General features: G+C 49.3%; 1 protein-coding gene across 2 annotated transcripts in view; it reads right to left on the bottom strand.

Annotated features, from left to right (window-relative positions):
• The window catches only part of ARHGEF12 (Rho guanine nucleotide exchange factor 12), an 85,324-nt gene extending 61,776 nt beyond the window's left edge, over positions 1 to 23,548 (bottom strand). For both annotated transcript variants that reach the window (XM_068159977.1, XM_068159978.1), the window contains exon 1: positions 22,422 to 23,548. In XM_068159977.1, the coding sequence (XP_068016078.1) occupies positions 22,422 to 22,453 (32 nt within the window). In that variant the 5' untranslated portion in view covers positions 22,454 to 23,548. The remainder of the gene's footprint in view (positions 1 to 22,421) is intronic.
• Between the last annotated feature and the right edge of the window lie 902 nt (positions 23,549 to 24,450).

Below are 24,450 nucleotides of genomic sequence, written 5' to 3'. Positions count from 1 at the left end.
CTATGTTTAGAGGCGTCTATGGGCATGCATGGCATTAAATCAGATCACTGATCAAAGGAACTGCTTCACAGGAGGCACAGAAACAAAGGCTTGGCACAGGGCTGCAAGATTTCCCCTGCAATCCACTCGCAGCCCTTTTGCAGAGTCACACTGTGCCACGTCCTGGGGTTTTGTTTGCAGGCGGTTTGCAAACACACGACCACTCCGGCACCTGAAAAGCACAGCCTCGGATGGAAACAGAGCCTCTCCAGCAGCCTCGGATGGAAACAGAGCCTCTCCAGCAGCCCCAGATGGAAACAGAGCCTCTCCAGCAGCCTCAGATGGAAACAGAGCCTCTGCATTGGTTCAGAAGGGCAGGAAAGAGGGGGAGAATGAAGGCATGCCTCTTTCTGTCATCCAGGGAGAGAGACTGGGAGGTCAAATGGGGAGGGGGGGGAAATGAGCTTACTGCTCTTAGAGCTTCCCAGAGTGGTCAAGCCCTGGAGAAGAAGGACTAGAGGGTGAAGGGGCTGTTTGCTTTTTCTGCCCCAATAACCTAATTAAGTTTGTGAGCAGCGCTAGCGGGATAGAAATTTCTTCACGCTACACTGTCTGTTTGTGTTTGATTAATGTAAATCTTCCCAGGGCTCTAACCATGCCCCAGGCACTGTGATGCCTGCCTCCCCATTAACAACCACCCCAGCTGCCAGTGCAGCAGGATGAGAGGGGGGGGAAAAAAAGTCAGATCTCTGCTCCAGCCTTTGCCATAAACCCATCTCACTCGGTCCAAACGATTGCTGGTGGTTTGAATTACCATTTCCAATCAAATCCTGCATCCCCCTCCCAAACTGATGGGGCCTATTAAAAGGTGAAACTGCAGCAAACCCCTTTAAAAAGGTGAAACTGCAGCAAACCCCTTTAAAAAGGTGAAACTGCAGCAAACCCCTTTAATAATTAACAGCAGTTGCTTCCTTTTGCTCTTGCCTCAGTTCTCATGAGCAAAGCTTTGAGCCTGCACTCACCACAACTTCTGTGCTGCCCAGTCCAATGCATGCTGGTACCAAATATAATCTCCAAGCCACAACTGCATCAAGGCTGCAATTACAGAGCAGACAGGAAGCCAAAGAAATCAACTCCAACCCTTCTATCTGTGTGCTCCACGGTTCTAAGCATGCAATAATTTCCCAGGCAGAGCTTTTATTTTTCCATGCTTCTATCTTTTCCAGTGGGCATGCATCACCAGCTCCTAAAATGCAGGTCACTGGTTTGGGGTTTTTTTTCCCCTCCTTTCTTTTTTTTCTTAACTATTTGCCCAGCTCCTCATTTTCTAGGAATTTCATAAATCAGGAGAAGAAAATGTCAGCTCTCCAGAAGAAAATGGTAACCGGAAGACAGCAGAAAGCCCAATCCACAGCCAGCTGCTTCAGACTCTGGCCAGCAGCCCTTCCCTTCCAGGGTCCTGCTGAATGATCTGAAGCAGGAGGAGGGAAATGACCAGGACAGGCTTTTCTCTAAGCCAACATCAAGTCACAAAAGAGTTAAGGAAGCGAGGGGAAAAGCCTTTGCGAACGGCAGAGCGGAGCTTCGCATCCAGTTTGTTCATGCCCGAGTGAGAATCACGTGCAGCCCAGCAGCCACTGCTGAGGCACAGAGAGGCTGTCACAGCAGAGATATTTTTAAACCTGGGTTACATTTTAAAATAATTCTTCTCCTAAATGCTGCTCATCAGTAAGCAGACGAAACAATGTGAGCAGGCCACTCCGCCTCGCTGCGCACAGTGATGTTTTGCTTCCCGCTTCCTTCCTCGCACTCTTACCCACTGCAGCAGTGCACACAATGCACTCCAGAGCTTGGAGCGGATGGGCAGAGCCAGCCCCCCTCCCCCTTCACAGAGATTCACATTCCCCAGCTGGGTGCCTCACTTTACCCTTCAATACAACTGCACATTACCCTGCTGCAGGGAAAGACCACAGGGTTAAGATTCAGAGAATGGGTTGGGTTGGAAGGGGCCTTAAAGAGCAGCCAGTTCCAACCCCCCCTGCCATAGGCAGGGACACCTCCCACTGGATACTATCACAGTATCACACTATAACTTAGGTTGGAAAGGACCTCGAGGATCTTCGAGTCCAACCTATCAACACAGACCTCATGACTAGACCATGGCACCAAGTGCCACATCCAATCCCCTCTTGAACACCTCCAGGGATGGGGACTCCACCACCACCCTGGGCAGCACATTCCAATGACGAACGACTCGCTCGGTGGAGAACTTCCTCCTCACCTCGAGTCTAAACCTCCCCTGGCGCAGCTTGAGACTGTGTCCTCTTGTTCTGGTGCTGGTTGCCTGGGAGAAGAGACCAACCCCTTCCTGGCTACAACCACCTTTCAGGTAGTTGTAGAGGGCAATGAGGTCTCCCCTGAGCCTCCTCTTCTCCAGGCTAAGCAACCCCAGCTCCCTCAGCCTCTCCTCACAGGGCTGTGCTCAAGGCCTCTCCCCAGCCTCGTAGCCCTTCTCTGGACACCTTCAAGTGTTTCCATGTCCTTCTTAAACTGAGGGGCCCAGAACTATGATACTATGACCTGGCTGCTCAAAGCCTCATCCAACCTGGCCTTGAACACATCCAGGGAGGGGGCATCCACCACCTCCCTGAGCAACCTGTTCCACTGTCTCCCCACCCTCATTGTAATTTCTCCCTCATCTCCAGTCTAATTCTTCCCTCCTGAAGCTTCACTCCATTCCATCTCTGAGGTCTGCTCCAACCTAAGCCATTTGATGACTCATGGTAAACACAAAAACTCAACAGCATCAACACTTGGGAAAAGAAATGTGTTTGCACCAAGAAGCAATCTTAAAACCTTCAGAAATAGCTAGTGCAGCCTTCTCTTCATTGTAACCAAGTCAAAACCACTTTGATGAAGCCAAATGAAATTTCAGTCTCTCAGGAAAAGGCTCAAGCAGAAAAAGGATTTAAGCTCAGTGGAAATAGCTTTTGGGAAGCTATTATGAAAAAGAAGTCTTGAGTTGAACACAGAATTTGCTCATTTCTTGCTCTAGGGTTTCTTTCACACTGCACAAACAATATGGAAAGCAGTGGTGCGAGGAAGCAGGGCCTGTAGATGGCTTGCTCTGCTGAAATCCTGACTCTGTGTCAGAACACTGCTTTCTAAAGCACCTTGGAGAGCTTAGTATGGCCAGTCTCAAAATACCACAAAGGGGGAGCATGCATCACATCCATATCCAGTTGGCGGCCAGGCACCAGTGGTGTGCCCCAGGGATCAGGGCTGGGCCCTGTGCTCTTTAATATCTTTATTGATGATCTGGATGAGGGCATTGAGTCCATCAGCAGTAAATTTGCAGATGACACCAAGCTGGGGGCAGGAGTTGATCTGCTGGAGGGTAGAGAGGCTCTGCAGAGGGACCTCGACAGGCTGGACAGATGGGCAGAGGCCAAGGGCAGGAGATTGAACACATCCAAGTGCCAGGTGCTGCGCATTGGCCACAACAACCCCATGCAGTGCTACAGGCTGGGGTCAGAGTGGCTGAGAGCAGCCAGGCAGAGAGGGACCTGGGGGTGCTGGTTGATGGTAGGCTGAACATGAGCCTGCAGTGTGCCCAGGCAGCCAAGAGGGCCAATGGCATCCTGGCCTGCATCAGGAACAGTGTGGCCAGCAGGAGCAGGGAGGTCATTCTGCCCCTGAACACTGCACTGGTCAGGCCACACCTTAAGTCCTGTGTCCAGTTCTGGGCCCCTCAGTTTAGGAAAGATGTTGACTTGCTGGAAGGTGTCCAGAGAAGGGCAACAAAGTTGGTGAGGGGCTTGGAACACAGCCCTGTGAGGAGAGGCTGAAGGAGCTGAGGTTGCTTAGCCAGGAGAAGAGGAGACTCGGGGGTGACCTTATTGCTGTCTACAACTCCCTGAAGGGGGGTTATAGACAGGTAAAGGTTGGTCTCTTCTCCCAGGCAGCCAGTACCAGAACAAGAGGACACAATCTCAAGCTGCACCAGGGGAGGTTTAGGCTGAAGGTTAGGAGAAAGTTTTACACAGAGAGAGTGATTGCCCATTGGAATGTGCTGCCCAGGGAGGTGGTGGAGTCACCATCACTGGAGGTGTTCAAGAGGGGACTTGATGGGGTGCTTGGTGCCATGGGTTAGTTGATTAGGTGGTGTTGGATGATGGGTTGGACACGATGATCTCAAAGGTCTCTTCCAACCTGGTCTGGCCTATTCTATTCTATCACCACTGGAGACAAGGTTCCCCTGCTTACTTACAATGAGGAGGAGCATTAGAACAACTGATTTTCACAAGATCACTCCCCAGTTAAACCTCCCCAGAGCAGGCCCGCCAGGCTTCACTGGGGGCTGCAGGGCTCTTGCCTGTGCACATCACAAACTTCTAATTTTACAGCAGTCTTTTTTTCTTTGGATTGCTGTTTTATCTCCCAGCTTTTGGGGGAAAAGCAACACAATGCATTCCTTTCAAGTCCAAACCAATGCAGCTGCCAGGAAACAGTGTCAAAACAAGAAAGATTCAGGAATGGAAGCTTGTATCTTGCTTCCGACCCTGATTTCCCAGATTTCCTTCCCTCAGTACTCTCTTAGGCACAGGACATCAGGAGAAAACAATTTGGAGGGGAGAGGAAAAAAAACCACAAGATCTTTGCAAAAACAAAACAACAAACCAAACCCTTTTTACAAGAAATCAGAGATTGCTAAGACTGCAAATGCAGGTTTTAGAAGCTCTAACTAAGACTGCAGCTGCAGTGTCCCTGTTTTGAATCTACTGGGGGGGTTCTACAGTCCAGGACAACAACAGGAAAGGAGGATAAAGGAAAGAAAGGATGGAAATGGAACACCACTTTCCACCTCACTGAAAAAGAAATCCCTGCTAAGAATGTGTGTCATGGAAAGAAAAAGGTCATCTCTCACCTCACAGAATGCCTTAGGTCAAAAGGGATCATCCACTGCAACCTCCCCACCATGGGCAGGGACACCTCACAACTAGACTCAGCTGCCCAGGCCTCATCCAACCTGACCCTGAACACTCCCAGGGAGGAGGCATCCATGACCTCCCTGGATCACCTGTTTCAGAGTCTCACCACCCTCCTACTGAAGGACACCATGATCTTGAAGGTCTCTTCCAACCTGGTCTATTCTATTCTAACTTCTTCCTAAGATCCAGTCTAACCCTGCCCTCCCTCAGCTTCCAACCATTCCCCCTTGTCCTGTCTCCAGACACCCTCATGAAAAGTCCATCTGCAGCCTTCCTGTAGGATCCCCTCAGGTTTTGAAAGGCAGCTCTAAGGTCTTCACAAAGTCTTCTCAAGTACAAGCTAGAACACAGGAGGTTCCACCTCAACATGAGCAGACACTTCTTTACGGTGAGGGTGAGAGAGCCCTGGAGCAGGCTGCCCAGTGGTGTCCTGTGGTAGGACAAGGGGCAATGGATACAAACTGGAACCCAGGGAGATCCACTTCAATATGAGGAAAAAGCTGCTTTACTTTTAGGCTGCCCAGAGAGCTTGTGGAGTCTCCTTCTCTGGAGTCTTTCCAGACCCATCTGGATGTGTTCCTGTGCGACCTGCTCTAGGTGATCCTGCTTTGGCAGAGGGGTTGGACTTGATCTCTGGAGGTCCCTTCCAACCCTAACCATTCTGTGATTCTGTGGGCAGAGGATGAGAGAAGTCTAACAGCTCTCTCTTGCTTTAGAACTCCATTTATTGTGCACCTCACTGAATGACTGACCACTCAAATCCTCTAGCTCTGCTCTGAACAAAACCCACCGTCCGGGCTCCAGCCAGCTGAGCAAAAAGCAGATCTCAGCACAAGTTAGGATTAGACTGGCAACCTACTTTGCAGAGTCAATCATTACAAGATTGAACCACATCTGTCTGTTTTTAATGCATGGCTGCATTAACCCCAAGCAAAACCACAGTGGCTGAAACAGAAGTCTTTGGAAAAGAAAACACTGAAGCCATTAAAACTCTGAGCAAAAATTGCTAATTGCATTTAGAAGGGAATAGGGATGGGAATAGGGATGGGAATAGGGATGGGAATAGGGATGGGAATAGGGATGGGAATAGGGATGGGAATAGGGATGGGAATAGGGATGGGAATAGGGATGGGAATAGGGATGGGAATAGGGATGGGAATAGGGATGGGAATAGGGATGGGAATAGGGATGGGAATAGAATAAACCAGGTTGGAAGAGACCTTCAAGATCATCAAGTCCAACCTATCACCCAACACCACCTAATCAACTAAACCATGGCACCAAGCACCCCATCCAGTCTCTTCCTGAACACCTCCAGGGATGGTGACTCCACCACCTCCCTGGGCAGCACATTCCCATGGCCAATCTCTCTTTCTATGAAGATCTTCTTCCTAACACCCAGCCTAAACCTCCCCTGGCACAGCTTGAGACTGTGTCCTCTTGTTCTGGTGCTGGTTGCCTGAGAGAAGAGACCAATCCCCACCTAGCTCCAACCTCCCTTCAGGCAGCTGTAGAGAGCAAGAAGGTCTCCCCTGAGCTTCCTCTTCTCCAGGCTAAGCAACCCCAGCTCCAAGCCATAGATAAGTAAAGCACAGCAATAGATAAGTGAAGAATCTGCTAAGCAGGGGGAGGGGGGGAATAAAAATCAGCAGGACTCACCAATTTCTGCTGTGACACACAACATGCTACTGGACAATTTCCTCTAGGCAGTAATTAAAAGTTCCAGGACAGAGAGGCAAACTGATTAAAAGACAGCTGCAAAATCTGTGACGCAACCCAAAAAGCCCAAACCTAGCTGGCAAAGGGAAAAGTGAAAGATCCTCTGTGAAAGAGAATCCCACTCCTTCCAGTCTCTCATTGTCTGGGCTGACTTCTGGCAGAGGAAAATGGGGATCCATGGAAGCTTCATCTAAAAGGTCAGAGCGCTTCCTTCCTTCATCTTTCACCATGAACGGTTTTAGAAGGCATTAAACCTTCAGGACAGCCCTAGCTAAACAAATTTTTGCTTATCCTGTCATTGAATTCAGTTCAACCATTTCCAGTAAGAAAAAAGCAACAAAAAAACAACAACAGAACAACCAACCAACACTCCCCAAATCAGCTCCAAAATATGGTATCTATCCCAGGCACTAGAGGCGAGCTTGAGCCCATGCCAAGCCAGCAAACTAAGCTAAAGAGAGACAAGGAACTGTTGTACAGCTGACAGGTTGAAAAGACAGAAGTTACAACAGGGGGACTGCATTTTCTAGAGATGAAATCTGCTTCAGTCATAGAATCACAGAATGGGTTGGAAAAGACCTTAAAGATCCCCCAGTTCCAACCCCCCTGCCAAGGGCAGGGACACCTCCCAGCAACCCAGCTTGCTCAAGGCCTCAGCCAGCCTGGCTTTGAACACCTCCAGGAAGCAGGCATCCACAACCTCCCTGGGCAACCTGTGCCAGTGTCTCCCCACCCTCACTGGCAAGAATTTCTTCCTAATCTCCAGTCTAAATCTGCCCTCCTCAAGCTTCAATCCATTTCCTCTCATCCTATGGCAAACAGCCTTTGTAAAAAGTCCCTCCCCAGCTTTCCTGGAGCCCAGCACCTTCACCCTGACACCCTCATTTATGGACACTGATAAGATGCCCTCTCATCATTCTCTTCTCCAGAAGATTGAACAGCCCCCAGGTCTCGCAGTCTTTCTTCATAGGATGGATGTTGAAGTGCTCCAATCATCCTTGTGCCCTCCACTGGACTCTCTTCAATAGATCCCTGTCTCTCCTGAGCTGGGCAGCCCAGAACTGGACACAGTATTGCAGTTGTGCTCTTGCCAGAAAGCTTTACCATTCAAAGTACAGCACTGGAGCTGCTTCTACCTTTGCAATCCCAAGGTAGGAGCATTCACACAGCTCATTACAGCAGTGTAATTAGGGGGGGACGTGTGCCTCCAAGAGGCAGAGGAGCACCTGAGTGGGGCCTGGGGGGTGAATCATTTGATCTTGTTAACATTTGCTCACAAGCTCAGTACTGCTGCAGCCCCACAAGACACTTCCTGCTTTTGTCTCTGGAGAGGTTTTGGTGTTGGCTTTTATACCTATATATATCAAACTAGGCAAATTTTATCAGAGCAACTGCAGCTGCTTTGCAGCTAACATCTGATCAGCCAACACACAGGATTAAGTATTCTAATTTTCACTTAAGCAGAGCATGCAGGCAGCTTATCTACAGCAACTTTAATATGCTTGTTCTTATCTGCTAGATCTGAGAGTCATCCATGCTTGCAAGAAACCACAACTCCCTCAATGTTTTATCAAAGCATGCTCCAAATGCCAACATACAGACTGACCTCTCTTATGCCCCCAGCACAAGAAGGCCATGGAGCCCCTAGAGCAGGTCCAGAGGAGGCCACAACGATGAACAGAGGGCTGGACAACCTCCCCCATGGGGTCAGGCTGAGAGAATTGGGGTTGTTCAGCCTGGAGAAGAGAAGGCTCCAGGGAGACCTTAGAGCAGCCTTCCAGAATCTGAAAGGGCCTACAAGAAAGGTGGGGATGGACCTTTGACAAGGGCTTGTTGTGATGGGATGAGAGGGAATGGATTGAAGTTTGAGAAGGACAGATTTAGTCTGGAGATTAGGAAGAGGGTGGGGAGACACTGGAACAGTTGCCCAGGGAGGTTGTGGATGCTGCCTCCCTGGAAGTGTTCAAGGCCAGGCTGGATGAGGCCTTGAGCCACCTGGGCTGGTGGAAGGTGTCCCAGATGGGTGGAACTAGATAAGCTTTAAGGTCCTTTTCAACCCAAACCATTCTATGAGTTTATGCTGGACTCTACTCACTGAACACATTCCCTGCCCATCAGGGGTTGTCCACAGCCAGCCATCCTTACAGGACTTAAAAAGATGGTGGGCTATCAGCACAACCAATGCTGAGTTTAAGCCCCAGAGATGATTCCAGTTAGCACAGATGCAAGCAGCTTGCAAACATAACAATTAAGCACTGATCAGCAGCAAAACATCAGGATTCAGTGCAGGAGATCAGCAAAGGAAAGGTTTTGTTTAAGTTGGTGAACGACCCACAGCAAGGCAAATTTCTCCCAAGCTATTTTCTGCCTGGGGTTCTGAAATGGAATAGATGTAATCAGAGCCACTGCAGCATGGAAACCACCAGGATGCCAACAGAAGTGCTTTAATCTAAAGCAAACATCTCCACATGATGGAGAAGAGAGAGCAGGGGGAGAGCACAGGCAGCTTGCAATCTCACAAGACAAAATTCATTCGCTACTGGGCAATTCTTTGTGCACATCATCACACAGCTGAATTGGCTTGGCTGCCACTGAGAAACAGATCCTGGGGCCACAGGGACAGCCAAAGTATTTGTCACTGACAAAGGGCTGCCCCACAGATCTGTTATTCCTGTGCCAGATTCATGCAGCCTGACATCTATATCCAGTGTGCACACAGCTGGAGAGGTATCAGAGACAAAGGGAGGATGAAGCCTTCATGGATTCTCAGAGCATGCAACCACCTTCAGGAATGCTACCAGACTTAGCACCACTGAGAAAGCATTTCTTCAAAGCCCACAGGAAACAGGCTTTCCATTTTGGGCTCCCAGATATTTGAGGAGGCTTCTCATTGCCATACAGCTGATCACTGTATTTCAATTTCACCAGCAGAGCAAACCCATCCAAACACAACTTGGGGATGAAGACGAAGAGATTTCACAGGGGGCTCTGAATAAACAAGGTCCCTCAACAGAACAAACCTTGTTCAGAGTGTCCAGGGTCCCTTCCCTGCCTGTCCTCATAACCTATTACATTTTTCCCCTCAATTTTTCTAATAACAGCCAACCAACAAACAAAATCCCAAGCCTCCCCCTCATTATTTCTATGCTCTTTGTTATTTTTCCCCCCCTCTTTACCTAGCTATTGAAATGCTCTTAGATCAAACCTGCAGTTGGCCCCAAAAAAGTGTCATTTTCATAAAAAGGAAAGGAAAGGCAAAAAAAAAAACCCCACCAACCAAAGCCAAGCAACTTAGTGCCTACAGGTTTTCTAAATAACCTTTATTTGGGGAGAACTATATTCCCACTTCCTAATAAAACAGAGGAATCAGCTCATTTTGGAGGAAGCTTCAGCCAGTTTCTGAAGCCATTTGCTGATCCAACAGCATAGAGTGGTTTGGATTGGAAGGGACCTTAAAGATCATCCAGTTCCATCCCCCCTACCATGGGCAGAGACATCTCCCACTAGCCCAGGTTGCTTGAGGCCTCATCCAGCCTAGCCTTGAACACCTCCAGGGAGAGGGCATCCACAGCTTTCCTGGGCAACCTGTGCCAGTGTCTCCCCACCCTCAATATTCTGAGCAGCATCTTATAGATCAGAAACAGCCATTTTCTCCATATATGAAGAGCAACAGATGGAGCAAGCTTTTCAGCACAGCCCAAGTGCTGTGATGCTCCTGTCACTGCAGCAAGCAGGCTCAGGGAAGCTGCCTCCCAGGAGCTGCAGAGCCACTGTGACAAAAACAAAGGGAGAGAGGAAAGGGGCAGGGTTCTCTCCCATCTGGCTGAACTCCAGCAACAGCATTTAGAATTTGCAGGCTGCCCAAAATCCAAACCTGTTGCAAAGCTATTTCCTCTCCCCCCTTCCAGCTAAGCTTAATTATCTGCTTCTGCTTTGCACGTGACCCAGGAGCTCTGCTGAGAGAAATCCTCCTCCGGGAAGGCTGCTGCTGTCAAAACAAGCCCTGAGCAGCACCCAGCGCCTCTTCCCCTCTGCCTGGCACCCAGCAGGCAGCATTACAGTAGCTCACACCAGGCAAGCGTGTTTCACACCACCAGGAAAGAAACTTTTGTTTTCTGGCTTAAACCAGAGACTGTGGGGCTGGATGCCTGGGGTCAGAGCCCAGCCAGCTAGCCCATCTGTGGAGGGGGAGTCAGTGAAACCTCAGAACAGGTGCAGGCACCCAAGCCCCTGAGTGACCATCTCCCGGATGAGGGCAAAAGCTGATCATAAGTCTACTAAAAGGAAAAGGGAGAGGAGGTCAAGGTTTGCTATGCAATACAGAGAGCTGAAGCTGCACTGGTTAACATCCAAAGTAAACAACACTCCAGCATTTAAAGTTATCCCCACCATGCCTACATCTTTCCACACTGGGAGAACAAAAAAAGCCTTCTTGCCTTGGGTATTTTTCCTGCCCCCCTCCCTCTCCCCCCTCAGCATTACAGGGTTTTATTCTCCCAACAGTTTCTATAATGTGAGTGGGCTGAACATTTTATGTAACTTCACAGACCTGACAGAGCTGAGTGTAAATCTCAGGGCTCTTAGTACTGCTTGAAGAGCTGCAGTGCTTGGCAACATCACACCAAGCAAATGGTGAGTAAGTGCTAGCAAATTGTACACCAAGGCACCCACCACTGCAGCAACCCAAGCAGGTACAGAGCAAAGTTCTTTCAGCTCTTGTCCCCATTTTCAAACTATCAGAGATTCACAGATTGCATCAGGCTGGAAGGGACCCTCAAAGGGCAACTTGTCCAACCCCCCCCTGCAAGCAGCAGGGCCATCTCCAACTAGAGCAGGCTGCACAGGGCCACATCAAGGCTGATCCTGAATGTCTCAAGGGATGAGGCCTCAACCACATCCCTGGGCAGCCTGTTCCAGTGATTCACCACTCTAATTGTGCAGAACTTCCTCCTTGATGTCCAACCTAAATCTCCCCTGCTCCAGTTTCAAACCACTGCCCCCCATCCTGTCACTGCAAGTTCTTCCAGTCCCTTGTCAGCCTTTCTGTAGGTCCTCTTCAGATATCACAATGTAGCTCTAAGGTCTCCCTGGAGCCTTCTCTTCTCCAGGCTGAACAGCCCCAACTCTCTCAGCCTGTCCTCACAGGAGAGATTCTCCAGCCCACTGATCACCTCTGTGGCCCTCCTCTGGACCTACTCCAGCAGGTCCATGTCTCCCTTGTGTTAGGAGATATATTCTTTTATAGGTTCTGTTGTAAGTCAAGGGTAGAGAAGAAGGCTGCCACAAAGGTATTCATTTCACCAGTGCCCTACAGACTTGGATGCATCCTTACAACAAAGAAAATCCCACAACAATTGCAAACAGCTCTCTCTGCAGTATCCCCATACCACCTTCACCAGCCAAAATGATTGAGCTTGTTGGTTTGCTAAGATCAGATCTGCACCCACATGAACCACTTCTGCTACTCAAACCACAGGGACTGTGCAAGGCAAACCACAACCTATCATTTTGTGCCTCTCAACAGACAGCAAGAACAAATTGCCAACTGGAGAGCTGCAGTTCATCATGAGGAGATCTCTAAGCTAAGAGCTTTCATCCTTGACACAGAACCATTTCTTCTAAAGCAGCATTCCCCACTTTCTTCACATTGAGGAAGTTCACATCCCATAAATTCATCCCCTTCTGTTACAGCTCCTCCTGAATATTCCCCCCCCCCCCCCCCCCCAAAGTTGTTCTGGTGCTGCTTAGCTAAGTCAGGTTGTTGATGGTGATACAGTGGGCTGCAGCAGCAGGAAAAAAATCATACATCATCTCTGGGTTTAAAAGAGTGACTTGAGAACAGCAGCCTGCTTTTGGCTGACATCCCTTCCTACCTAGGGACATCACAGCAACATGATTTTGCAGAAGGCAGAAAGAAATATCTTATCAACACAGAGCAGAACTATTTTCTTCCTTGCAAGCAGGAACCCTGAAAGGGAGCTTAGCTAAAGAACTGCAAGTATTATCATCATGGCTCAAACATGGGATTGATGTCACTCAAACCAGAATGAAAGTTTGGAAGGCACTGCAATGGCTGAAAAGTTTTCTGGTCCTGAGCAGTACCACACAGCCTGCTCAAGGAACTCTCTGGCACCAAATATATATTGAGCCCTCCACAGAAAAATTAACAGTTGTAGCCCTGCCTTGCCAGGGTTTCTTGCCTTAAGCCAGCAGGTCTCAGGCCCTGATGGCTGCCATTGGCCTGCAGAATGCACTGGCAGACAGGAAACCTCTCTCCTATCTGGCAGTTGCCACCACCTCTCCCATTTCTCTCCCTCTCACTCATTTCCTATTGGCTTTCTCATCATCTTACATTGCAGCTTTTTCCTATTTCCTTTTTCTCCTCACTCATTAGAGCTCCCCTCTTTCAATCCTCTTCTTTTTCCAACACTTTTCTGGCAGCTTTGATCTCAGCCTCTGCTCATTGGAATATTCCTTTACATCTGGGTGCAACAGAAGCCTGCAATGGTGCCTGTGTGCCACAGGAGTGCTGAGAGGAGACGCCTTGTCTGATGAGCTGCCAATAAGCTACACTAACAGCCACTATCGTTACAGGGTAAAAAGACTTGCAAGCAGCCATCAGATACTTTAGGTGAGCCTGCAGGTTGAAGCTTGTATGTTTATGGGAGTGGCAGACTCAGAACCCTGTACCCGTCTCGGATCAGTCTAGTGCTTTATTACACAGCTGGGTCTTTTCCTCCAGACAGGGAAACGTTTGCTCAGGTCACTTCAGGTCCCACCTAAGCTTTACAACCCCCTTCCAGCACTGCAGAACCATAGAATGGGCTGGGTGGGAAAGGACCTTGAAGACCCATCTAGTTCCACCCCCCTGCCATGGGCAAGGGACACCTTCCACTAGCCCAGGTTGCTCAAAGCCTCATCCAACCTGGCCCTGAACAGCTCCCAGGGAGGGGGCATCCACAACATCCCTGGGCATGTCTCCCCACCCTTACTGGAAAGAATGTCTTTCTAAATCTCCCCTCCTCAAGCTTCAATCCCTTCCCTCTTGTCCTATCTCTGCAAGCCCTTGTAAAAAGTCCTTTCCCAGCTTTCTGGCAATCTCCCCTCAAATACTGGAAGGCTGCTCTAAGGTCTCCCTGGAGCATTCCCTTCTTCAGGCTGAACAGCCCCAACTCCTTCAGCCTGTCCCCACAGGGGAGGTGTTGTCAGGATGGAGACTCCCTTTTTATAAGGGGTCACATGGAAAAGACAAAGGGTGATGGGGACAAGTTACTGCTGGGGAGATTCCCACTGGACTCCAGGGGAGAATGTTTCCCCATGAAAACTACCAGATGTTGGAATCATCTCCCAAAGGAAGCAGTGGATTCCCTTACACTGGACAATTCTAAGACTCAGCCTGACAGGGTGCTGGGCCAGCTCTTTTCAACTCCACTATCACCTGGACAGATGATCCTTGGGGTCCCTTCCAAGCTAGCATTCTGTGAGCCTGTGAAACTACTTCAAGTGCAGGAACTTCTGTGCTATGCCTCAGGATCTTTTCCACTGCAGGTACTCATCCCCAGGAAAGGACACCATTCACTTGCCTTTCCAGCTCCAGAGCAATTTACTGAGGTACCTCACCAACTGACATTACAGAGCCCAGAAGTTTCAGTGTTGTCAAAACAAAGCTTAAAAATAGCCACAAAGATAATATTTAAGCATTTGCCAACAAATGTAAACAGCCAACGTCTCTTATTTACCAGACTGGGCTAAACGGTGGAGCTGTGCAAGAAAGGTTCCTCCTGCCCATTGATCTTGCAAGCCAGGCAGACACAATACTGAAACTGCTCAAGGAAAGGCTGCTGAGTGACAACAAAGAGTAAAGTGGCGTTTAGTAAACGATTGGCGAGTGTCTCAGGCTGAGCATTGTTTGTTGGGACTATTTATACTCGGGCTTACACGTTAAACAGAAGGACACTGTTTTTTCCTGCCATTTTTTGATACATTTATTTTTAAACGTTTTCTTTTGGAAAAGCCAAATGAGTAAAGCCTGCCTCTTCCTGCCTTTTTTATTTTCCCTTCTCCTGAGTGTGCTGTTCCTATTTTGGATGTATCCTGCCTCGTATTTTATCCCTTGCACACTCTTCATCAACCACTGCAGGTTTACAACCCTTGTCGGTTTACTGCCTGGCTATGGCTTCCCCTCTCTCTATTTTGAGACCTCTTTTTCTTAGATTAAGACATTATATAATCTACATCCAAGCTCCTGATCCTCAGTTTAGCCAAGCTGAGACATGAACTAACACTTCTATTCTTTAAACCTAATAATTATCCAGAACAAGACCACAGAACACAGCAGCACCTACCCCAAGCATGCACTGAGCTCTATTTTCTCTTGCTGCTATTGACATCTCTTACACAAGAAAGATCTCTTTATCTCAAAGCAGATAAATTATCAGGACTAGAGTGAACAAAGGGAGAGTGCTTAGGCAGAGGAGCATTTGCAGAGCCTTAAGAATGATACAAGAAGCATTTTTATTAGCATGCTTGATCACCCAGTCTAGAAACAAAAGGATAATACAAATGGGATTCATTAAGAAGTCTCCTACTGCTAATTTTCAGAGGGAAGGAAGAGGCATTCAATGAGAAAGCTGCAGGATAAAGCCTTGAAAGCAAGAGCCTAAGCTTATCTTTCAAGCAGCACAGCCAACATACTTCCCCAGTGTCGTGGTTTAACCAAGGACATCTGGTGACCCAGAAGGACCACCAAGAGGTTTGAGTGAAGAATTCAGTCTCCAGACTGAGGCAAACACTGCTCCTCTTTGAGTCACTCTGCATAACTACAGGCCACAGCACTGGGCTGGCTAGAGTAGGGGGCTCACAGTGGTAACCATGAGAGGCAGAGGAAGCCACCCAGAACACTGTGCAGAAAAAAGGAAGTTAAAGTAGAAAACCCTGATGATTATACTCCAAAGCTTCTTGGGAAAGCAAGGGAACAGAAGCAGGTGCTGAAGTTATTCACTGACTAGGAATCACAGAAAATGCTTAAGGCACAAATTCACCAGGAGACCCCCCTTGAAATAATCAAAAGATCTTGGGATACAGTCATAAAATATGGAAAATAACTGGTACAGGTGTCTGCATCGCTTTCCCCAGGCAAATGAACACATGAATGCTCTACACTACCTTCAGATGGACTGCCAAATAATCTTCAGTGCCTAAATCACTCCTTTTACACCATGATACACAGCAGTGCTGAGAGCAAACTGAAGATTGCTTTGATTTCCAGCAGGAAGAGTGTAGCCAACGCTGCCACCCTCGAGGACCGAGAAATTCTGCACCTATATGGGTCATGCTCCTCAATACACAACTCAGTTGCATAAAAACTGGTCTGAGAAGATCACAAATGAACACTCTCAAAGCTCACCAGTGACCTCAGCAGCTTCTGCTCCGAGGCTAAGATGCATCTTTCTTCACAGGCTTCTCTAAGCAGGACAGCAGCAGGCATTGGTGCCATGGTTTAGTAGTCATGAGGTCTTGGATGACAGGTTGGACTTGATGATCTTTGAGGCCTTTTCCAACCTTACTGATTCTATGATTAAGCAGAGGAACTTTTCATAAGGGTGTCTAGCAACAGGACAAGGGAGCTGAGGGAGATCAGGGTCAGACTGGAGCTTAGGAAGATCTTCAGTATGAGCGTGGTGAGACTCTGGGGTAGGCTGTGGATGTTTTCTCTCCTGGGGTGTTGGAGGCCAGGTTGGATGGGGCTGTGAGCGAGCTGGTCTGCTGCCCATGGGGGGTTGGAACTGGATGATCTTTAAGGTCCCTTCCAACCTAAACCATTCTATGACTCTATGATTAACAAAACAGCACAGAGATCTTAAAGCAAAGGTGCACAGGAGGAAAGAGAAGAGAGACAGCACAGAGGAGAACCCATCCATGAGAGTCATTAGTTGTGCCACTACCAGCACACAAACACTACTGCAACAGCTCAGTCTAAGTTCTCTGTTGAGAACATCAGCCTGGGAAAGAAAATCAGAGCAATCCTCTCCATCCTGCAGCACATTCATGTAGGCCCCTATGGGTATCACCCTGACAGGAATGGTATCCACAGATCTCAGATTATCACCACCCCTCATCCCCTCCAGGCTTTCCACAACTAGTTCTGGGGAGCCCTCTTCTTTTTTTGCTGCTAAACATATCACACCTTAATTCCTGCAGACCTGGACAAGACCTTTAGAACTCTCAATCTGAAGTAGCTTACATCCCAGTAGGGTTCCTAATCTACCCATGGCAAGCACTACTAAATACTGTAATAGGAGTTGATGTGCACTGGGAGAATTATACAATTGAGCTAACAGATGAAATATCATTCCTGCCTCCACCCAAATAATCATGACGCCCACAGCTCTATTCAAAACTAGAAAATCAAGCTCACCTCAACTTCTGTCTCCACTAAAAACCCTAATAAACTATGCAGACTGAACTGGGAGCATTTGCTTCCCAGCCAATGGTAAACATCACAGGCAGCACTGCAACAGCCTCAATAAAAGCAAAATAAACCAAAGCAGCTCTGCACAGACTACATCGAGGGCTGCTTTGCAAACACAGCGAAGGCACAACCACGTGAAGGGCAAGATGGTTTGCCTCCATGGCTGTTACAGCCCACAGAAACAGAGCCTGTGCTGCATCTCACTTTGCAGAAATACAGCACAATGCTTTGGGTTGGAAAAGACCTAGTTCCAGTCTCTTGCCACAGGCAGGGACACTCTCCACAAGTCCAGGTTGCTCAAGGCCTCATCCAGCCTGGCCTTGAACACCTCCAGGGAGGGGGCATCCATTCCTTTGTGTTTCTCTGGAGTTATTTGCAGTTGGTGTCACTGCACTGGGAAGACTGATTAGTAGTGGACCTAGGAAGAGACTATGTTTTTTGACTGGGAAGACTGATTAGTAGTGGACCTAGGAAGAGACTATGTTTTTTGACTGGGAAGACTGATTAGTAGTGGACCTAGGAAGAGACTATGTTTTTTGACTGGGAAGATTGATTAGTAGTGGACCTAGGAAGAGACTATGTTTTTTGACTGGGAAGACTGTTTAGCAGTGGACCTAGGAAGAGATTATGTTTCTTGACTAGAAATATTCCATCTTACAAACTCTGCTGGTTAACTGAATGCCCGATAGCAACATCCAGCTTCTCAAGAACATTAAGGAGTGGCTTTCTATGGAATTTTTACCCTTGCTCTGCTGGAGAAAGCAAGCCCTTTTTCCTCACTGTGCAATTAAAGAAGCCCCACTTACTACATGGGCTTACAAACAGCCAAAGACAGGGAAAGTGCATCTGAGGAGATAAGAAACAATTAGGGTCTACTTTAGTAGCAAGTCAGGAGCAAATCAGTAATTAAAACTTCTCAAGGGTAATTACTTGCAAATTCTACCTCTTCTATTTTCCAATCATAGCAACAGAAACTACAACACAGTTATAAATAAAACTCATTTGCAAGCTGAGTGCATAGGAAGAGTTATCAGTTCCTCACTGAGGTCCTGTGAAAGCTGCAGGAGCCTCCATTCTTTTATTGGGCTTTAATAAACAGAGAGAAACATACAGCAAGTCCTGCAGCCGTGCAATTGCTCAACCCTGCAGCCTGTTTGGAACGGCTACAGGAAGATAAATACAGAGAACTCCCAACAAAAATCAAGCGAAACAACAACAACAAAAAAAAATCAGTAATCAGGCACAAATATTTCTTTAGTGTCATAACAGGATACAGCAGAGTCCTGATCATCCTCTAACGGCCAGGCAGAGTTTGCAAATGGCTGAAATGCATCCCAGCCCCGCTCTGTCCTTGCAAAGAATCAAGCCCTTATCTCGCTCAGCCATGTGTCGCCTCGCCACAAACGGCAGAACAGAGCAACGCCCAGAGCCAGCCCCGCGGTGTCTGGGCCAGAGGAGCTCTGAAGGGAGCACTGCAGGCACTCTCGTGTGCAGTCCCACAGAAGAAACAGGAAAACACCTCCTCTAACACACCCTGCTCAGCCTGAGGTCCCAAAGCTGGCCTTAGATGGTTGCTGTAGTCCAGTCTCCTCCTTCCAGAAGACATCTGCCAGCCCAAACCAGCATCCAGCAGCAGGACTCCAGCCTAGCACTAGAACTAGACAGAAAGTTGAGGAAGAACAACAGAAATGCTCAGGCTACAAGGTAAGGCTTAGCTCACCTAAATGAACCTGCCTGAAAGGAGGCTGGAGTGAGGTGGGGGTCAGTCTCTTCTCCCTAGTATCACGTGGTAAGAGAAGAGGAAATGGCCTGAAATTGTGCCAGGGGAGGGCTAGGTTGGAGATTAGGAAAGATTTCTTTACAGAGTGGTCAGGGATTGGAACAGGCTGCCCAGGGAGGTGGTGGAGTCCCCATCCCTGGAGGTGTTGAACAAACCTATGGCCATGGCGCTTTGGGACACAGTTTAATGGCCATGGTGGTGTTGGGTTGAAGGCTGGACTCAATGACCCTAATTAGAGGCCTTTTCCAACCAAAGCAATTCTATGACTCTATAGATCCAGAACTGGTATTTTGTTATTCACCTGACCCAGTTTTGGACACCTGCTTCAGCATAAGAAATGGTCCCCTTGATGTGTCTGCTTTCTTCCATAAAGGCAGTCTAGCTGAACAGCTCAGAGAGAGATGCCTACCTGAAAGGTTTATTAAACAGGCAGGATAAATGGCAACTTAGGAGGCCTCTAAACAAACACAGCATGGCTAAAGGGAGGATTAGATTAAAAGGGTGTAAATGTTTACAAACAAAGTTGCAGAGCAGCAAGGCTGAAAATGAATTGTTTGATATGGTCTACGGGGCCAGAAGATTAGGAAAAGAAGGCTCTGACAAAGTAAAAGAACATCCTGAAAGAAAGAAGTAGAGGTCACTGCTTAAAGTTCTGACTCTCTCATACAGCCAGAAGTTGTGTAGGGCATCATGGCTATGTTGGACCACTTTTGACTGAAGCATTTCTAACTCTTAAGCTCTATGATACAAGAGAAATCTTCTGCTAGCACCCTGCAAATGCTGAGTTGCTGACCAGGAATAACATGAGTTAGAGGCTTCTTCAGTACCTCAATACACCCTCAGAAGCCTTCATGGCCCTTACATCTTTTTAATACTCATTATTCCCCACTTCCCTCCCTCCTAAGACACTGGAGGAAAAAGAAACAAGAAAACAATGTTGCTTCATGAGACAGCTGGGTAACAGAATCCAACTCAGGGATGGAGTAGAGCTATTATCAAAATTAACTGGGTTAAGGTTTGATTCACAAAGCAAATTACCCCAGCCACACAAGAGATGACCTGGCATGACTGTATCTCAGCACAGCCTCAGACACTGAACTTTCTTGGGAAAACAAGAAGGAAAAATAAAGAGCAACTCAGAGGAGGGAGCTTAATGAAAACATCATTTGTCATCTTTGTCACTAGAAACAGTCACTCATTAATTCATTCCCCACTTACATACATAGAGACCTATCTTTTTAATGCCATAGACTACATCATCAAGGGAGTGAAAGACAAACCACGTGAAGGATAGGCCAAGAGTAACATCAAACAACTATCAATGCACATGCTATGGCTGCCATCTGAAACTGAAGGGGTGTACAAGGATATACCTGCTGTCTGGAACAGGGATCTAAAGAGCTGTAGATAAAATGTCCACCTGTAAAGCTAACAGGAAGGAAAACACAGCCCCACGCTACCCTGTCATGTCCATTTGGCACAGATGCAAGCTGAGCTTTTCTGTTTTAAGGCAGTTTTCAGCTTGATCTCAGCATGGAAGGTCACTGATAAATGCAGACAGAAGTGCACATGTCATATGATTTACACCACAGAGATTGAATGACACTAGAAGCATCAAGTTTATTTATATTGCACCTGCTTTACATTCCAAGGGCTAGGGGCTGGGGATTTAAAGAGGCAATACAGAGGTTTCCTGGGCCTAGTGAGAAAGCAGCTTTTCACCAATGTACTTCTAGGACAGCAGTGACCAACAGCTCACCCTCCTCCAGGTCCTGCACAGTGCTGTAGACAAAAAGGCAGAGGCCTAGCTCCAGACACTAGAAAGCAGACATCCACATGATGAGAACAGGTACCACCACCTCACCCAGTGCTCTGCTCAAAGTTCCTTCAGTCAAGGAACAAATGGGCCACAGCAACTGAATCCCCTTTGCACCCTCTCAGCTGGAGTTCCTTCAGGCCAGAGCTGAAGAGCTGTGGCAAGGCCAGGCCCTGCTTCCCCACATTCCCCCAACCATCACACAACCCTGCCAGCAGAAAGCTCTGACTGCCAGCTGTGGAGACAGCAGCTCTTCAGCTGACATTAAAAGTCTTTCAAGCCAAAACCCTAATGGAACATCAAACAGAAACATCATCTTGACATGACTGAAAGCAAAAGGAAATGAGACCTTTCTGTCTCCCCTGCATTTCAATTTGGCTGCTGAAACTCAATAATGGACAGAATTTTGTTCTGCTAACAAGCAAATTAAATTCCCTGTCCTCACACATTTCCCAGGCATCACACAGCTGCTTCATGGGATGAAAATCCTGTCCTTCCTTTTGAGAGCTTGCAACCTGCCAGGAGACACAGGCTCCTAAGTACCTGACAAAATGATCACAAAGCCACTGACATGCCACCCTCTTTTTTACTGTCACTGCCTTGTCACCTATTCTGCTAGCACAAACACCGCACACAATTCATTTCAAAGAGGCAGCACTCTATGAAAAGCACAGCCAAGAACACAGATGATACAGGACCCTTTTGCACTGCTCAGGCACTGGAAGGCCTAAGTGTAGCGAATAGCACACTCCTGAGAACAGCTGGGAGTCTCAAAGGTGATCCCCATCCCTCTGTCCCACACTTTGGTTACATACATTCAAACCTTATGCACACATCCATTCAAACCAAATACACACAACAATGGGAAACAGAATAAAACACATAATACAATAGAAGGTTTTTAGCATAAAGAATCAAAAAGGCATCTCTCCCTCATGTCCAAAGGCATGCAGTTCATACTTTTGTCTCAAAAGAACATTTCCTACTTGGGCTTTTTTTCCCTCACTATGGAAAAGACGTTTTCCCCTCTTTCTGAAACAACCCAGGACAAATGAGAGAAACCCCAACTGTTAATGACATGAACGTGGCAGCACCCGCAGAGAAGCCCAGGGGCCTGAGCAGGTATCTAAGGTGAGGAACAGATTAACGCTAAGGCCATGTAGACACCAGTAGACATTCCTGCTCATCAACTCTCCCTCCTGCCCTCACCTGAAGTGACCTCTCTTCAGAAGGCTTCAACGCTTGACCTAACGACAAGCAAGCACATCCTCCACGCTGGTTTTGAGCTCAGGCTCCAGCTGCATCCTAAACTCTTGTCACTTTTCCTGCTTGAACTTCTCGCAGAAACAGTTCCTTTCGGTGATCCTCCCAGTACCAACCTGTCCTGGAAGCTGAATTACAACCCCTGGCTCTTACAAAGTCAGCCTAGCAGGCTTGAAAGCAGTTGGACTTGAAATACTTCAGTCTCAAAGTTAACGCAGCTGCCTCGACGCTCAGCCACTCCAGGTACATCCCCACTCCCAGAAACTCAGATTTAATCCTGGTTTTCTGATTCCATCCGTCCCACTGTCACAGGAAGTCAGAACGCAAAGCAAAGGAGCTCTGGGTAGAGCCCCAAGACTTCAAGAAAATTAAAACCGAGAAGAAATCTCATTTTATACTGACCTGTCCGTGATTGTAGACTGTGTGCCACTCATTGGAGCCTTTGGCAAGAAGTCGTATTATCCAATTTACATTTTACTATTACTGCAGGAATACTAACGAGGCTTTGCCCCCCACTGAGGTTCAGGATCCAGCCTTGCTCCAGAAGAGGCATGCACAGAAGACAAATTCAGTTCAAGGGCAGAAGGATAAAACAAAAAAAAAAAAAAAAAGAAAGAAAAAAAAAAAAAAAAAGAAGAGAAAGAAAAAAACCCGAAACAAAACAACTCCAAAACTCTTCTTGCAGTCACTCAGAATATCCAGACCACGGAAGTGGGGTGTGGAGGATGTTCAAGAAAAACTCCAGCAACACAAAAAACAACAAGCTGCTCCCCTCGCTGCTCCCTTAGTCCCGAGGAAGAGGAGGAAAAGTAACCGAGAAAGAAAATCTTCCCAGGCAAGCGCTTCTCACCGCTCCGGAGTTGCGGCGCGCAGGGGAACTCCCGGTGCCCGCGCCGGCGGCAGGACAGCAGAGAAAGCTCGGGGCCGGCTGCTCGGGGGCTGGCCGGGCCCGCACGCCCACCTCCCCGGCTCGCTCTCCGCAGGAGGGGGTGCCCGCCCGGCGCGGGGTCCCCCCTCCCCGCCGCTGTTTACAGCCTCTGGCCCGCGGGGGTCGGGCGGCGCGTCCCGCCAGCTGCCGGTGTCCTAAGGGCCGCGGCGCAGGGGCCCATGTCCCGTTGCCGGCCCGCCCCGACCCCCCGCCCGCCGGCTCGCCCACAGGGGGGTCGGGAAGGGCGGCCGCCCCGCCGGCCGCTGCTGCTTTAGGCCCGCAGGTCCATGCCCCGCCGCTCCGCCTGTCCCGCTTCGGCCCGAGCTAGAGCTGGGCGCGGCGGCCCAGCCTGCTGGCGAGGCCCGGGGCGGGCTCGGTCCGCTCAGCCGCGGAGCCGGAGGGTCCCGGCCCGGTTCGAGGCAAAGTTCCGCGGCGAGCGCTGGCGCCACGGCCCGTCCCTGCCGCCGCTCCGCTCCTCCCGGCCCGGTTCCGGCCCAGCTAACGCCGCTGCGAGGCGGGAGCGGTGCGTCCCGGCGGAGCCTGCGCCGAGCGGAGCCGGGCCGGGTCGGGCCGCCTCCGCCTTCGCCCCTCCCAGCGCCAACACCGTCCCCTCCCCCAGCTTTCGGGGGGGAACTCTACCTCGGCCGCTTCACACCCGCCCCTCCTGCCGAGTCCTTCCGCCGCCGCTCCGCCCGCCAGACTCGTCCGCCCGCAGCGGACCTCCCCCACTCCCTCCCGCGGGCGGCGCGCCGCTCCTCCCCTTCCCCCGGCTTCTCGGGGCGGCTGTTTGGGTGCCGGGGTCTTTCCCCTCCGGCGCAGGACGGGGCCGGGATAGGTCTTTCTTTTCGCCTCGAAGCCGGGCCCGACCCCTAGCCCGGGGCATTTCTCCTCACCCAGACCCTTCTCTTGGGCCGGTTTCCCTCAGCTTCCCAGGAATCCCCTGGGCTCGGCTCTGGCGGGCACACACCAGCCTCACCGGCGCCCCTGAGCCCCCGCTAGGGCTCCCCGGGGGCCGCCCGGCTTGCTCCGGCTGCGGGAGGGGAAGGCGGGTGCCATGCCGGGCGCCATGCCGGGCTGCCCTGCTCCGCTTGGCCCCTGGCGGGACGGCCTCAACCTTCTGCAGGCCAGCGGCGTGTTTCCTTTCTCTCCCACCGCAACTTATTAACAGCCGCTCCTCCTTTGGCTTGCCCTAACGCTGCCGAAGAAGTTTTCCACTCCATTTCCCATCCTTCCCGGAGCTCCCAGCCGTCCTGCTCCCCGCCCAGCCCGCTCCTCTGTTTGTGTCTTGTCACAAGCTCTCAAGGGCAGGGAGTGTCCCTGCCTCCATCTGCAGGGTATGCGCCGTGAAAAGTACGACGCTGAAGAAACTTGAAACAGGAGGAAAAAAACCAATAAAAACCCAACAAACAATAAATGAAAACAGTGAAAGTGCCGGGAGCCAGGCAGCTCTGGGACCTGATGCAGTGGCGGGGTGCAGGGCTTGCTCGCAGAGCTCCCATAGCT

The sequence above is a fragment of the Melanerpes formicivorus genome, unplaced genomic scaffold (genome assembly GCF_026170545.1).
Source record: "Melanerpes formicivorus ecotype bairdi unplaced genomic scaffold, bMelFor1.0.p_v2 SCAF_47, whole genome shotgun sequence".
NCBI lineage: Eukaryota > Metazoa > Chordata > Aves > Piciformes > Picidae > Melanerpes > Melanerpes formicivorus.
This window is presented reverse-complemented; position numbering and strand designations above follow the sequence as displayed.